Source organism: Salarias fasciatus, chromosome 2, assembly GCF_902148845.1.
Source record: "Salarias fasciatus chromosome 2, fSalaFa1.1, whole genome shotgun sequence".
In the NCBI taxonomy this organism is placed as follows: domain Eukaryota; kingdom Metazoa; phylum Chordata; class Actinopteri; order Blenniiformes; family Blenniidae; genus Salarias; species Salarias fasciatus.
The window spans coordinates 11,699,804-11,716,768 of NC_043746.1; the positions used below are offsets into that span (position 1 = coordinate 11,699,804).

Here is a 16,965-nt window from a genome sequence, read left to right on the forward strand (position 1 = left end):
CTATCATTCAATACTCTCATCTCACAATATGGAATCAGCAGCACAGCATTTTTAGAATATCATCAACTTAAATCTATCATAGGCAAAAAGTATACCTTTAATCAATTGCAGGGACAGCTACCTCTCGGGGTCGAAGAATTCTTAAACCTCAGTTCCCCAAAGTTGCTATCAAAGATATATAAAATATTATCAAAGGTAGAAGACGAAATCTTCCTTCCGACCTTAAAATGGGAGGCTGACTTATCTAACAACTTTGACCAAAATGCGTGGTCACAAATATGTTTAAATACTTTCAAAATGACAAAGAATTCAAATATACAACTAATACAATTCAAAATTCTGCATAGAATTCATTACACAGGACGAAGGATGTTCCAGATGGGTCTATCACAATCTGATATCTGTTCACATTGCAATGATAACATGACTGACAACTACCTCCATGCCTTGTGGTCCTGCACACCAGTGCAGAGGTTCTGGCTTCAGGTGTGTGAAGACCTGTCAACATGGTTCACATGCAATATCCCTGCAACTCCCACACTGTGCCTTTTAGGTGATCTGGGTGAAATTAACATGTCGATAAACTCTGTCTACATGGTTCTCACCATCTTGTGCATCGCAAAGAAAACTATCCTTGTAAATTGGAAATCCAGAAATAATCTGAGTATCAGGCAGTTTAAGAATCTTCTATTAGATCATATCAGCTTGGAGACGATGTCTGTCTGTTCAGAGGATCAATCAGCTGAATCTGGTTCCCTCTGGTCCCCTGTGATCAGCTCCATCACTTAATGTAAGGGGAAGATGAGGGCCTCTCCACTTTGAGGGTCGGTTGTTGGTGGGGGGGCCTGATGGCTGCAGGTGGTTGGCACTGTCTTGGGGTCGGGATCTGGGCAGCTTCGCTGGGGGCTGTCTTCGTGTTTGGTTTGGATTGGGGGTGGGGGGGCCGCCGGTTGTTGGGGCTGTCTGGCGGCGGTGGGGCGGGGGCCCCGGGGGGCCGGGGTCGGCGGGTGCCGGTTCATGTCCGGGCGGCCGGGGTGTCCTGGGGCGGGTGTGGCTGGGGGCCCTGGGCCCTGGTGCCTGGGGGCTCTCTCCTTCCGTGAGGGTGAGGGGGTCGACCTGGCTGGGGGGGCCGGTCGGCTCGGGCGTGCTGCCGCGGCCTGGGTCGGTGCACGCCCTGGTGTCTGGTTGCTGCCCCGGAATCCAGGGCATCGGGGTGGGTGGTTGTGGTGGTGGGGGACAGGGGGGTGGGGTGGATGGGTGGGGGGTGGCGGGGGAGGTGGGTGGGTGGTGGGGGACAGGGTGGGCTGTGGGGGTTAGGGGGTTGGGGAAGGTGCGTGTACGTGTATGTGTATATGTGTGTGGGTGTGTATGTGTGAGTATGTATATATGTTTTTGTATGTGTGGGTATTTATGTAGGTGTATGTGAGTGTGTGGGTGTGTATCTGGATATGTTTGTGTATGACTATGTATGTATGTGTGTGTGGGTATGTATCTGTGAGCGGGGTATGTATGTGTGTGAGGGTGTGTATCTGTAAGTATGTATGTATCTCTGTACGTGTGTGTATATGTGTGGGCGACTGGAGCTATGTATGAGAGAGTGCGGTGTCCTGTGGGGGGGGGGCCCCGGTGGGCCTGGGGTCGGTGGGCCCTGGGTCTGGGTCCTTCTGCTGCCCCCTGTCTGTCCTCACCTTCACTCCTCCTGATGCATGATGGGTGTGTGCTTCTTGGGTCGGTGGTTCTCTGGCCATGGTCGCTGTCCGCCCTGGTCCTGGGGGGGGGGGGGGGGGGGGCGGGGGTGGCGCTCCTGGCCCTGTCCTTCATCGGGGGGCTCCTGGGTGACGGGGGTGCTGCGGCATCCCCGGACCCCCCTCTCCCCCCGCTCTCATGCACACACACGTAGGGCTTTGGGAGGCGGGCTTATCAAGTTGGGTGTGGTGGAGGGGGCCATCTAAGTGGCCCCAATCACTGCACCCTTCAGTGGCTCGCCTCTCAGTCTTAATTGCACTTAGTCATCTAACACGACCAAATACATACAAACACACACATCGGGGGGTCTTGGCGCGCTGTGTCGGGGGTGGGGCTGTTCAGGTGGATGAGACTGCTCGTTTGGCCTCACTCGCGGCACGGTGTGGTTACTGACCCTCAAATTTTAATCGCAAACAACATATACTCCCATCAACACTCAAGAGACGGAGGGGGGGGGGGGGGGAGGGCAATGGGGTCTTCTGCGCCCCCGTTTCCAGGTTCCTTCTGGTGGGGGGTGGGGCGGGGGGGGCTGTTGTTTTCCCCACAGGCCGGGGGTTTGGAGCGGCTGTGGTTTGGGGGGCTGCTGGCTCAGGGGGGTGCATACCTGTCTGCGGCGGGGGGGTGGGGGGGTGGGGGCGGCAGTTGTGGGTGGCGGGGGGTTCTGGATGTGGGGTTCGGTGTTCCCTTGCCTTCCGGGGGTGTCTCCCACAGGATGTGACAGTTGGATGACGCGGGAATGTGAGTGTGTTTGGGGTAGGATGGACTGTGTGTGTGTGTGTGCGTGTGTGTGTGTGCGTTCTTGTATTTCTATCCTTGTCGGGGCCAAATGTCCCCACAAGGATAGCAAAACGTGGAACGACGTGCCTTGTGGGGACCTTTTTCCGGTCCTAAGTAGGAGAAACAGTGTTTTCTTGACCATGTTGTTGTTACTGAAAAAAGTAAAAGTGCAAAAACATTTCTTTAGGGTTAGGCTTTGTTGTGGTGTGGGTTAGGGTTAGGGTAAGGGTCAGGGTTAGGGGCTAGACATGAATGGGAGTCAATGGACGGTCCCCACAAGGATAGAAATACAAGACTGAGCGTGTGTGCGTGTGTGTGTGTGTGTGTGTGTCTGTGTGTGTGTGTGTGTGTGTGTGTGTGTGTGTGTGTGTGTCTGTGTGTGTGTGTGTGCGTGTGTGTGTGTGTGTATGTGCGTGTGCGTGCGCGTGCTTGTTAGCGTGTGCGTGAGAGGGTGTGAGTGTGTTGGAATGTGAGTGTGTGTGTGTGTGCGTTTGGTTTAGGGATGAGTGGTTGTGTGTGTGCGTGTGTGCATGTGTGTGTGTCAGTATGAGTGAGTGGGTATGAGTGTTGGGTTGGGGCGGGGGGGAGTGAGGCGGGAGAGGACAGGGGGTGGGAGGGGTGGGCCGGGCGGGGGACGGGCGGGGGGTGGGTTCCGGGTGGGGGTCGTGGGGTGGGGTGGGGTGGGTTGGGGTGGGGGGGTGGGGTGGTGGGGGGGGGGGGGGGGGGGGGGGGGGGGGGGGGGGGGGGGGGGGGGGGGTGGGGGTGATGCCCTGGATCTCGGGGTGCGTGGCCGGAGCGCTGGGGGGTGTACTGGCCCGGGGTGGGTAGCCGCCCGTGTGGGCTGGTTCTCCCGGGTGGGTCATAGCCCTTCGCCTGGGTGGGGGGTTGGCTCCTGGGCTCTTGGGCCTTGGGCTCTCGGCCCTGCCCGCCCCGGGCGTCCGGCGCCCGGGGTGGACCGGCTCCTGCCGGTCGTGGCTCCGCGGGGCCCGGGCCCCGGGACTGCCGGGGTCCCCGGCCGGGGCTTTCCTCTGCCCCGTTTCTGGACTGGAGCGTGGGCGTCTGCCTGGGGGGGCGGCTTGGATCCGGGCTCTGTGATGTCCGCCGGCTGTCTGGGCTCTGAGGGCCTCTCTGGCCTGCTTCTGGCCTTCTCAGAGGTCAGAGGTCATATATGCATGATCACTATCACCATCACTGTCACCATCATATTCACATGATCACGTTGATCTTTAATCACTCTTTACATACTGGGTTACCTTGTCTTCTTGTGGTGGTTAGACTAATGGTGATCTGTAGCAGACCTCTCTTGATGCACGCCCCTAGTTTACTACTAGTTACGACTAGCTATATTCAAAAAAAAAAAAAAAAAAAAAAAAAAAAAAATACGGTTTGTGGTGTCCTTGCATTTCCCTCCTCCCCTACACCTCCTTTTATTTTTGTGGCCTGGTCTGTTCACTAATATGGTTTGGGAAAAAAAGGGGGAAAAAAAAAAAATGTATGTATGGTTCTGTAATTTTCTGTGTTGGTTGTCGGCTCTGTTTTGGTGTTGTCTAGATTGGGGGTTTGGGATTGTTGTAGGTTGCGTGTGGTCCGTCGACAACACTGTTTTGTATTGTGACTTTGTACATAGGTTGTGCCGCCCCCCCCCCCCCCTTCCGTTCTCCCTCTCTTTATCTTTCTCTCTTTCTGTCCCTGCTCTCTGAGCGTTTCCGTCCCGGTCCTGTCCGGTAGCCATGCCGGATGCCAGCTTTAAATAAAGGCAGCAGCAGGAGGAGACTCAGTCTCATCCTGCTGCTAATATTAAAATCTGTTCGGATAGTAAAAGGCTACAATCATACAATATTGCACGCCCCAGCTACCGAACAGGACAAGGGAAAAAAAAAAAAAAAGCTCGTGTCCGGAGTTTCCGTTCGTTTCCAATGTATGTATCATTTTTCAACAGAGCTTAAATGTGTCAGTCTGGTTCGATACTACAATATAATATTAGCATAAAGCAATATAAACATTTATTTATGAGCCCCGCCTTCGTCTCATTGACCCCCATGTTATCCGAAAAAGCGCCGGTCAGCTTCAGCCAATAGATTTCGAGCTTCCGCATTCTCGTGTTGTCAATAAAAGTGTGCGCGAAGCCAGAGAGCACGGCCGCTCGCCCAGGCAGAGGAGAGTTAGCTTCGCGGCAGCTGCCGCGTTTACCTCGGATATATCCATTGTCTGCTGAACATCCACCGTAAACAGCTAAACATGTAGGATGCTGTAGGAGACGGAAGCTCTCATTTTCACCCGACGGACAATAGCGTGCACAATTAAGGGGGCGTGGCTTGGTCGCTCATGAAAGCAGAGGGAGGGCGGAACCTGAGACTTTGGATTAAAAAAAAAACCTCTCTCTTTCAAAACTCTGGACACGAGCTTTAACCTCCGAAAATCTTTTATTTAACACAAAATGACTTTTTCTTAGCGCCAAAAATAAACTATTACCATGTTAATGCCAATAATAGGGTTTGGGCGAGCTAAAAAAGCATGATACAGGTCCTTTAATCCTGCATTTTATGTGTCTTTGATTAAGGTGAGAATGTGATGACTATTCATCCATTTTCAAATTCAAATTTCTTAGCCTACATCTGTAAGTGGACACTTGTACCAGTCTGTACGTGCCATTACTTAATCATTTGTTTCTTTCATCACAGAATACATTTAGTCAAAACATCAATGTTGCTGGGCTATAGCAGGAGTTAAAGGTGCTGTAGGCAGGATTCGAAATCTCCGCCATCTTGCTTAGGGTTACCTAAGCAAGATTTGACCCATCGAAGATGGCGATTTGAAACCCAGCACAGCCAATCCTGTCCTGTTTTCTCTGACATCACACCCTTATGCAAGTTAAGCCCCTCCCACAAGAACATGTGACGAATGCCCCTCGACCAATCACGGTTAGAGCCTCAGGGGCTCTTCTGATTGGTCAAAGATACCTGGAGCTGTCAAGATTCCTTTTCAGCTCAGAACAGAGCAAAATCCTGCCTACAGCACCTTTAATTTACAACTTAAATATTAAATGCTTTTTTATATGAAGTTAAACCAGTCAAAATCAGGGGTTTGCAACCTGTAAAACATGGAGTGACAGGTTGAAATTCTCAGGTCAGTAAGTGTGTCATGATCAGCAGCAGAATAAAATTCATTTACAGTGTAAAATTTGGGTTTTACTAGAGTTCAGTCATATATACATTTAGTACCCTGGTTTTTAAAACAGCTATGAATATAATTATTTAGGTTTGTAGTTTAACAAACTCATTTAACTCTGTTATTTTATGTTACAGTGAAATAATTCTGGAAGCTGTTGTCTCTGGTTGTATTTGAATGTTTCATGGGTGGTTCATGTGGTGGGAAGGGACAGATATGGAGGAAGGAGACAAGGGAGAGAGAAACGTGGAGAAACAAAAAAAGACAGACTTTGACTGTATTGTAGCTCAAGTGGTAGTTGTTAGGAACTCTGTTCAGCATGTGTTGAGCTGTTGGCGATAGGACCACAGACAGGAGGCTGGGTCTGGGCGTCATATCGGTGGTCGTGTGTGTGTGCGTGTGTGTGTGTGTGTGTGTGTGTGTGTGTGTGTGTGTGTGAATCCTACCAGAGCCATGTAGTGGAGGACTGTTGGAGAGGACCCCACTAAAGGAAGCAGAAAGGTACAGTCTTCATTTCAGTTTTTTTCCTTTTTTTTCTGTCTCCAACATGCGGCGCCAACAGCTGGTACCAACAAGCTAATGCATTCATCAGATAGTAGTAGAGTCCTTATCAATTCACTTTCGCTGCCTTATTAGAAGACAGCTCTGTCGGAGGGATTGTGACACTGAGACTTGATCATGAGTTGAGGAAGAGGGCTACTGTCTACATACACATTTCAGAATCAGAAACTTTTTTTGCCAAGTACAGTAGCTCATATGAGGAATTTGTTTTTGTGGAGGTGCAAACATAGACAAAAGAAGGAACAGATTTAAAAAAGCACAAGTATAAAATATAAATAGAGGGAAGAGACACACAAACACACAAATAATACAAAAGCAATAACAATAATAAATATGGCGAGGATTTACAGAATCAACATAATTTACAAAAAATACAAAGGTACAAAGGCTATGATTCTCTGCAGCCTGTATTTGTCTCTGACTGTGGCTAACAGAAGGTTTAAAGTGTTAAAAAAAAATCTCTTGCCGAGACTGTAAAGTACTATTAACACTACTCTATGTTGACCAGTGTTGATGATTTACTCTATCCAGTTCTATTTCCCATAGTGAAAAAAACCTGACTTTTTGGCATTATCCAAGAGGTGTTCTTCCTGTTATTCACAACAGGGTTGATCCTGTTTCAGAACTAGAGTGACCAGATGTCCCGCTTTGTACATTCTTTTCACGCGTCCCGCAAATTGAGATAATGTCCTGCATTGACAGAGGCACTTGATTTTTTTTTTTAAATGCAGTCTCACCTAGGCTGCATTTCATCTGGCGCTGATCAAACAGCTGTGTGCGTGTGGTCGGGAGACGGGAGAGCCGTCCTCAGGGGGCGGGGTTAGCTCTTGGATGATCTGTCAATCAAGCCAGACGTGGGTGTGCGCCCGCTGCCCGCCCCCGCCCCCGCCCCGCCACAAACAACAGCGTCGCTTCGGCATACAGCAGCAGACATGGAGGAAAAAGATAAAGACACGACTCGTAAAAAAAAAAAAAAAAAGAAAATGCAGCAAAGAGTGGGACACCATTTCCTCCTCCTGGGTAAGAACAGTGCACCAAAGTTTTCTGTGATGTTCGTCAAAGCAATTTTTCCGTTTCACATGGAGGTGAATATGATGTGAGACTCACAAACCAGTCCGGCACTCTCAAAAAACGTGTGGCTCAAAAGAGCAGTTCCCATTCTATAAATATGTTCCTGCTGAAACCCAAACAACTCGAACACAGATAAAGTGACAGCAGCTGAATTAACGAGCGTCTAACACGATGTGCAACACTCCGTTCATACAGGTCGGAACAGTGTGGCAGTAAGCTACAGTGCATCTTTTGAATATGAGCTTCAGTATTGTTCTATCAGAACAAACACTTTAATAGTGTGGTGTTTGTATTTTATATCTTTCTGTGCCTTCAGTACCACAATATTTATTTATTTATTTATTTTATTTATAGAGGAGTAGCCCCTTGAGATGCATCATCTCATTTTCAAGGGGTTCCTCTGAAATAAATGACAATTAACATAAAGAGCATGGCATAAAATGTGTGTTTGAGGTAGTGCCACCCACTCTCTGGAACTCCCTCCCAATCAATCTAAGATCAGCGGACTCTGTCAACTCCTTTAAAAAGCAGCTTAAGACGCATCTCTTTAGTTTTGCTTTTCTCTGATTCTGTTGTTTCTTTTCCTGTTTTTGTGTTTTCTGCTCTGTGTTTTTATCCCTTGTTGTTTATGTTGTGTAAAGCACTTTGTGACACGATGATCTAGAAAGGTGCTATACAAATAAAGTTTATTATTATTATTATTATTATTATTATTATTATTACCAAAACCATTGTATCAAGAGATGAAGAGCTACTTACATGACCTCATCGCACAAGGCTGGGTACGCAAATCTAACTCCCCGTACGCATCTCCAGTTGTGTGTGTTCGGAAAAAAGATTGAATTTTACGCCTTTGTATTGACTACTGTGAGCTAAATCGCAAAACTGTACCAGACCGTCAGTCCATTCCCAGAGTGCAAGACATCATGGATGGTCTGGGTGGCAACTCATGGTTTTCGTTCTTGGACCAGGGAAAGGCTTACTATCGTGGGTTCATGGCGGAAAAGAGTCTCCCCCTCACTGCTTTCATAACCCCCTGGGGGTTTATACAAATGTATTTGAATCCCCTTTGGCCTAATGAACGCACCAGCCGCCTTCCAGCGATGTATGGAAGAATGTCTGGAGGGGATCCGAGATGAGATCTGCATTCCATATCTGGATGACAAGCAAGAAGAGGCACAGAATAAACTGCCACAGCTGATCGAGGATCAAGGCAGGATTGAGTTTCTGAACAGGGATGAGGCACCAGATGGACTGGAAAGTCCTAGAAATGACCCTGTGCCGCCGCCTCTGTCACCTCAACCATGTGAACGTCACAGTGACAATGACCAAATACAAGAGCAACCAAGAAGAGAACGACGACCACCAAAACTTTTTACCTATAATGAGTTTGGCAATCCAGTTTGCTACAGCATGGGACTTCCAGCCAGATCTATGTATAGGTGTGCCCCTATGCAACACGACAGAGCCCACCAACCAGGGACCATGTGGTCAAGTTATGCCCAGTTCCCCACATACCAACCTGTGCTCCTGTACAGGTAACCACAGACATTTCATGGACTCTTTAACACACACACACACACACACACACACACACACACACACACACACACACACACACACACACACACACACACACACACTCATATGGACTCTGGTGGAGCTGAGTGCACATTCATACTTAAACACATTTTTTAACTTTCTTCATGGACAATTATCCAAGTGAAAGACACCTATTAACACTCACAATCATGGACTCTTGGAAAGCAGAGTGAAAAATACAAACACACACTCATACACTAATGGACTTTTGAAAAGCAGAGTGTTAATATGCACTCATACACTCATGATGGACTGTTGAAGCAGCTTGGATCTGTGATACACATCACACTGCACACACTCAAGGACTTTGAATCTGCTCTTTGTCTTTGTACATAATTTTGGTATATCTGGACTGTATACTATACAACTGTCTTAATCGTTCAATGTCGAGGACGACACTTTTGTTGTGGGGGAGTGTGTAATGGTGTTATAAGTTCCGTTAAAATGCTGTTAAAAACAATGTGAACATGTGAATATGCTAAAATAGTAAGGAAAAATGTGTTAATTCATGAAAGTATTTGGTTAAAAACAACAGTTCGTGAAAGGTTAAAAAAAGATATAAGGTGAAATTCATAGTGATATGTTGATATCTATTGCTCTGGTCTCCCAGGCAGACATCCAGTGTTGACCCAAAGAGGATTAATCTGTGTTTTGAACATGACTGATTTCTGATTTTATTTTGAAATATGTTTTTGGTTCTTATTTGATCATGTTTTCTGCAGTTTTTTTGTTCCTACAAGTTTATTTCTTTTAGAATTGTTTATGATCGGGTTTTGATTACTCATGCCTGAGCCCTGTGGAGGGAAATGCGCTGCTTCCGTTCATCTATTTATACACTGGATGTGACTGAGGAAACAGCGTGTCTGTGTGTTCACTTTATTATCCCCTTCAAAGGTGAGAAATTATAATGATGATGCATTTGTTCGATAGTTTGTGTTTTCTGTTCTTTAAGAGAGACGTGTGGAGTAAAACACTGATGTCTGTAGTGACTTTAGGAGTGAAGAAAGAGTTAAATGAAAGTGAATGTGACACTCATTGTGGTTTCCTTTGACTGCATGGTGGCATAAACAGCGTTATTTCTGAGCCATATTTGTAGTTTTACTGATAATAATAATAATAATGCATTGGTTTGATATAGCGCTTTTCTGGACACTCAAAGACACTTTACATTGCATTATTCATTCTCTCCATACTGGTTGGTGGTAAGCTGTAGCCACAGCTGCCCTGGGGCAGACTCACGGAAGCGAGGCTGCCAATCTGCGCCATCGGCCCCTTCGACCACCACCAACCATTCACTCTCACAACTTTCATACTTAGGCAAGGCGGGTGAAGTGTCTTGCCCAAGGACACAACGACAGTTGACAGTGTAATGTTAAGTATTTGAATAATATATGATTGATAGGAAAATGTGTTTCATGTTTTTATAAATGATACTTTCTGTTAATAGTACAATGTTATTTTTCTGGCAATGTTAAATGTTGAGGAGTACATTATTACACTGGATGTGACTGAGGAAACAGCGTGTCTGTGTGTTTACTTTATTTTCCCCCTCACAGGGGTGTAACATAAATAGTGAAATATCTGAACTATCACATGGTTACACTGTCAACATCCAAATCAGTAAGGCAGAATTGAAACTTAAAGGTGAAAAGAAGCTGGACTAACAGAAACGAAAGTGTAAGAACAAAAGTTAAGCTGCAGGAACAGAAACGAAACCAGAACAAAAGTCAAACTGTTTCAACAGAAATGAAACTGTAAGAACAAATGTTAAACTGTATGAACACACGTTAAACAGTTGCAACAAATGTTGAAATTCAGGAATACACATGACATTGTAAGAAAACATAATATATATATTAAGTTGATTTATGTAATTTCTACATTTCATTATCAATAACGAGGGTAAACTATCATTTCATGGGTAAAACTCTAAAGATACACAAATTTTATCATGTAGTATGTGAAATAAATGAATCCTAAAATGTGTTTAGTGGTGTCATTTAAGCATTTGATAGTTATTACAGACATGCAAATACTTAGAAAACTGCTGAATAACTTTTACTCCGGTTTATGGTACTTTGAATTTCCACATGCATACAAGAGAGGGAGAATACATCATTCCTAGATTATGAGCTTTGATAAGAGTAACAGTAGAAAACTCAGTTTTTATGTTCACTAATCTTTTTCTCATGAATACAAATAATAAACCTCTTCATTTTATATCTTTACCTTGTTAAAAAATATTCAGATATTCAATAGTTTGGCTGTGGTTTAGCTTCACCGCGTGTTGAGCAGGGCAATATCAGGACAGAGCACCAACCCTTTATTTGTAAAGCTCTGTCAACTGCTTCGTCTCTGAATGATGTAATAAAGATAAACTTCTCTTGCCTCGCCACAACATGCCACATAATCTGGAACTTTGCACTTTCCAAATGACGTTATGGAATCATAGATGTAATAAACGTGTTGCCGACGTTACCTGCCAGTCGGGTATAAATGCTTTGGGTTGCTGTGTTCTTCAGCCCTGGGCGTTTTGATTCTTCAACAAGGTAAAAACACCTCAGACCCAATGCTGCATTGATTCTCATTTTAGGAAATGGATATTCACATTGGAATTTTTTAATTTTATGTTTCTATATTTTTTACCATCAAAATCAAAAGTTAATATGCTATCAGGTCTGTACTGCTTCCACAGATTTTATTGAAGCCGGTATGGCTGTATTGATGCTCCACATGTTCTGCCTCTCAGGGCTACTCTGTCATGTCAAACACCAAGATGTGTAGAGATGATGAATCCTCTTGACAGAAAATAGCTTCATAGCATGTTCTTAAGGTTACCCTTACATATTAGGCTTCTGTTAAACACAGTATAGAAAGCAGAAAACCCCAAAACATACTTAATCATTCGTTCTGTTGAAAATACAGCAACTGCAATTGTATTTTTTATGTGGCAGGATGACCTTGAATCAGTGTGAACTTTAGTTTCTGTCAGTCACCACTCAGAGAGCAGGTCTAGTAAGGTTTCTTCAGGTAATGAAGAAACCTCCATCATAAGCATGAGCAACTTTTAAAGTGCTTTCTTGGTTTCTGTGGTTTCTTTCAACTTCAACAGAATTAAAGCAATATCTTCTCTGGACGGACTGAGAAACCTGGACTACAGAAGATATGAAATCTTCCGGCAGCTTCTCCAAGTTGCTGTTCAACCCACCCAGAACCTGACAAATTGCACTGGGTCACCAGTAAGAAATTTATAATTCAATGTTGTTCTTAACTGGCAACAGCTAACAAGTTCATTACTGTCAAATCAATCCCAGTAAGGCGATTCATTCTGCAGGATCTTCTCGTGATTACTTTCAGTTATTAACTTGTTAAAACAACATGATAAAATGAAAAGTACCAACTGCTGTTCAGACAAATAACAAAGTTACACAGAAAGCAAGATAAAAACAAAACTGCACTTTGCTTCACTTTATTAAATTTTAATATGAACTCCTCTTGATGTGCAGGGAAAAGCAGATGGAAACATCATCTGAAAGTGAAGAGATGACTGTCACCGGCTGCACTGAGACGCCAGCCGTCCCCCCTAAAAGGCCGCGCTCCAAATCACCACCTGACAAATGCAAAAGGTAAAGTGAGAAATGACATCCATTTTTCATTGGGACGTCAGTTCAACTAACAGTAAAACTATGCTATTGACTGACAACAATTAACAACTTAATGACTGTAAAACAAATCACAGTAACTTCCTGTGATTACTTTGACAGTTATTATTGTAATCCACTTTAAAATCACACGATGAGCAGACACATGATGAATTGATGATGAATTTTAAAAAGTGGACATGTTGCTGTAAAAACAAAGGTGCTCATGCAGGAAGGTAAATGATCTTTAATATCCCTGTATTGAATATGAACATAAACTCCCCTTGATGTGCAGGGAAAAGTGGAAGGAAGCAGCATCTGAAAGTGACGAGGAAACGTCGTCTGGCTCCCCTGAGTCGCCAGTCGTCCCACCCAAAAGATGGCGCTTAAAGTTACCGACTGAAAACCTCCAAAGGTAAAGTGAGAAATGAAATCCATCTTTTATTCTGAAGTCAGTTTACTGTGAGAAACTTGCAAAAAAATTATTAACTGGTAACAATTAAAAAGTTTATAACTGTAAAATCAATCACAGTAACTTCCTGTGATTAACGTAGCAATAACATACTGTGATTACTTTTACAGTTGTTGTTAATTGCTGCTACTCAGTAACTGTAATCCATGTTAAAATGGCATTATAAACAAGCACATGATGAAATAGTGAATTTAAAATATGTACAAGCGTCTGTTCAACTTACTCAGGCAGTGATGTGAATGACCTGCAGTATACATAAACAGTCTTTTCTATTCCCATGCAGGTTTCAACAATTACTTTTCAACTTGATCAACAAGCTCTGTCCGATCCCCAGCAGTCCTGTAAAGGACGAACAGTGAGTATCAACTATGCATACTTGCCTATTCATTCGATTCCTGTTCAGGATCGTTGCGATCTGATAGTGTGCCTTGTGCCTTGAGTTTGTACTACTTTCATGTTTTAATTAGGGCTGTCAAATGATTAAAATTTTTAATCAGATTAATCACAGCTTACAAATTAATTAATCATAATTAATCACAAATAATCGCAATTTCCAACTACGTCTGAAATATACCCTTTTTCCTGTATTGCATTAACAAAAAAACGACAGAACATGATTATATATATTTTACACGTGATGTGTTTTATATTTAAGGCTCCTAATAAAATAATTATTCAAAAAACTAAAACATGCACACCATAATGTGTGTGTGTGCAGCGCTCCCTCTGCAGTCCCTCTAAAGTTGGCTTTTGGCAGGAGTTACATTTTCAGGTCTGTAACAAATGTAGTACCACAAGAAAAGTAAAACTAAGAGATACCACTCTTTATTCTTGCACAATTAAACAGGGCATTCTTAGCCAGTGTTCCTTTTTGTGTGGAAAACAGAAAACTGCTTCAATATTTTTTAATCAAACAAGTGGAATCCACGGGGCCAGCCAGCTTATCTCCCTCCATATTGCTTTCTTCTTCTGTTTTGATAAATGAATCGACCAGGCCTCCTTTGCCTCCTGTCTGCTGCCCGTCCATGCTTCACATGTCCGCGTGGGTGCGCGTTGGTCCGCGTGACGTAAAAAACGTCATGAATACCTGTCCGCTAGGGTCCGCGCACCGATCCGCGGACCGATCCGCGGACGTCCGCGCAGCAGACAAAACATGACGGCAAAAGTGAAAGTAGACGGAGCTCCAGCCTGATGGCTCCACTAAAGACACGGAAAGAGTGAAAAACTCGTGGAAAGAGAGAACAGACTCTGTCTGGAGGGAGAAGGTTTGCAGACAGAAGTGAAACTAACTAATTGCTCGGGCGCCACCCACGCGATTCAGAAACAGAAAAAAAGGCTAAATAAACTTTAATACTTAATGATAATGTACTGTCAGTGTATGTGCTTAATTTTCTCTAAATAATCCGTAATATAGGAGCAGATAAACAGTCTGTAGTGCCGAAAAAGCTTCTCGATCAGCGAGGCTGAGGTGAGGCTGCTTCTTCTTCTTCCGTTGCTGGCAGCTTGCAGGCAGCTTGTACTCCATGCGGGTGCACTACCGCCACCCACTGGTAGAGGTGAAGATTGTCATGATGCGCATGCGTTAAACTGCGTTAAAAAATTTTAAGGAGATTGATTACATAAATTAATTAACGCAATTAACGCGTTATTTTTGACAGCCCAAGTTTTAATTAAATTCTTTACTGGATAAAGAAGGATTTTTTTCCGAAGTATGATTGTCATGCCATTGTTGTTCGCTCTGGATAGCGTATGAGCTCATAATATGGTTAAAAACCATTTTTCCTTATTCATGAATCAATAACTGATGAACTGTGTTTTCTGTGTCTTTTCCACAGAGTAAATGACCAGCTCCAGAATCGTCCTGACAAAGAAAACAAAAGAAAGAAACGGGATAAAGAAAAGATTTCATATGTTTTTACACATTTCTGTGGGAAGACAGATGGTTACAAAAAAAATCTTTTTTATTTGGCAAATCATTCAGTACAGAAATCCAGCTTTTCTCCCAAAACCTATAGTCAATTTGCATTTGCTTTTATCGAGATGAATAATGGTCCACCTAAGATTTTTCCTATAACTTTCCCTGATGAGAAAGAACACTCTGAGGAAATTTTAATTAGACATATTAATATTTTTCTGGAGAAGAACAGAACCCATGCGAAGTCTATTGGGATTTATACAGTGAATAGTCCATGTTTGAGCAGATGTTTGCCTAAAATTATATTAGAATCCTATAAGTGGCAGGAGTTTGGAATTCTTACAGATGTGTATTTTTCATCGTACTGGAGAAAATCTTATCTCAAAACTATAGATGTTTTCAGGGAATCTTTATGTACCGATTTAAGAAGTTGGTCTCCTGACTATTATGACAGAATTGAGGCAAGACCCTTCAAGATGGAAATGAGCCTGCAATGCTTCAAACAGGAAAACTACTTTAAGCCGCTCTATGATGCCCTTGAAAAGGTTAATAATAAAGACAGAGAAAGTAAAAAGAAGGAGCTTATCTCTCCTAAAAAGAAACTGTTGGAAGAACTGAATAATTCACCTTGCAAGAAAAGAGAATACACTGAGCTGATCAACGCAAAAGTAAATGATATAACTGTCAACTTACAGTTAAACATGGACCACAAAGTCTGTACAGATATTGCAGAGTCCATGATTGAAAAAGATTTTCTTACACATCTACAAGAAACACTGGCAGCGGATTTAGAACGGGCAGTCGTTCAGTTCTTTCAAAATCTGTTTCAGGGGAATAACTATCCTCTAAAACTTCACCAGACCAACATGATAGCTGAACTTCCTGTCTCGAAGGGCAATTTAAAGTACAGCAAATTCTCTAAAGAAGAAAGTCCATTTTATAGAAGTTTTATAGAATGTGATAAACTTGGTCTCCCAGTAGATGTCAGTCAGCTTTCCAAAGCTAGACTGAAATATGAAGAAATCAGAATTGATTTTAATACTCTTAAGACCCCATCTCTGACCAGAAAACAACATCTGGATCATGGAGAGAAAGTTATTGCTTCTTCAGCAAGTGATGAGACACTCTCTGAAGAGATTTTAGGAAGCTGGAAAGAAACTGTCAAACTTAAGTTTGAGTCTCTTGTGAAGCAAAACATAGCAGAGGATTTATATCGAGCATTAAAAAATCAGCTGGATTTGAGGGGAAAACATCTGTGTCGCCTGGGAACCAGCGCCCCCTCACCCCAGCAGGCCATCCCCCCCTCATGGCATCACACGAGTCCAGCTGGAGGCCAGCGGCCAGGGTGTCAAGATCCACGACCGGGGGCTTGACTGCCCACAGCAGAGCAGCGCCTCATCCCCTCACGTATAAAATCAGCAATATTATATTATGTTCATTATGGGGCGACTATATGGCTCGCTTGTTAACATGTGACCCTGTCCACATGTCGAAGTGTCCTTGGGCAAGGCACTGAACCCCAAATTGCTCCCAGTGGAAGGACTGAGCACCTTGCATGGCAGCCGCCTCCATTGGTGTGTGAATGTGTGTGTGAATGGGTGAATGTGATTAACATTGTAAAGCGCTTTGGGCTCTGCTCAGGCAGGAGAAAACGTGCTAAGTGAAATCCATTTACCATACAATATATAATGTAATGTATAATGTTTAATTAAATATATGATATATGCATAATATATAATAAGATATATGATATATGTATCATGTATAATAAGATACATGATATATTATAGAAATATTATCTGTATGGCTTGGAGATCTCCAGTAGTCTTGTTTTCGGGCTTTGTTTTTCAATTGAATTTACGTTTGTGGGGAGCTGGGTTCGACGGCCCATTGCGTGGCTGGCTCACTCTCTTCCCCTCTTTTGATACTTTTGGCTGGGATCTCCTCCCTCTGTTCAGTCACTTAAAGTCATTTGTTTATTCTGGTATATGGAATAAATGTGTGTGACTCGA

At 43.8% G+C, this 16,965-nt stretch overlaps 1 protein-coding gene across 1 annotated transcript; it reads left to right on the plus strand.

Moving 5' to 3' along the window:
* Positions 1 to 9,761: 9,761 nt before the first annotated feature.
* On the plus strand, positions 9,762 to 16,965 carry LOC115406738 (uncharacterized). Its single transcript, XM_030116949.1, has 6 exons — positions 9,762 to 9,819; positions 12,038 to 12,164; positions 12,432 to 12,551; positions 12,862 to 12,981; positions 13,322 to 13,393; positions 14,874 to 16,965. Exons 3-6 carry the CDS (start codon positions 12,442 to 12,444, stop codon positions 16,324 to 16,326), a joined length of 1,755 nt encoding a protein of 584 aa, XP_029972809.1. The 5' UTR covers positions 9,762 to 9,819; positions 12,038 to 12,164; positions 12,432 to 12,441; the 3' UTR covers positions 16,327 to 16,965.

Coding starts and splice junctions, on each gene's coding strand:
- LOC115406738 (XM_030116949.1), top strand. CDS start 12,442: ATGGAAACATCATCTGAAAGTGAAGAGATGACTGTCACCGGCTGCACT. Junction 12,552..12,861: donor CCACCTGACAAATGCAAAAG/GTAAAGTGAGAA, acceptor CTTGATGTGCAG/GGAAAAGTGGAAGGAAGCAG. Junction 13,394..14,873: donor AGTCCTGTAAAGGACGAACA/GTGAGTATCAAC, acceptor TCTTTTCCACAG/AGTAAATGACCAGCTCCAGA.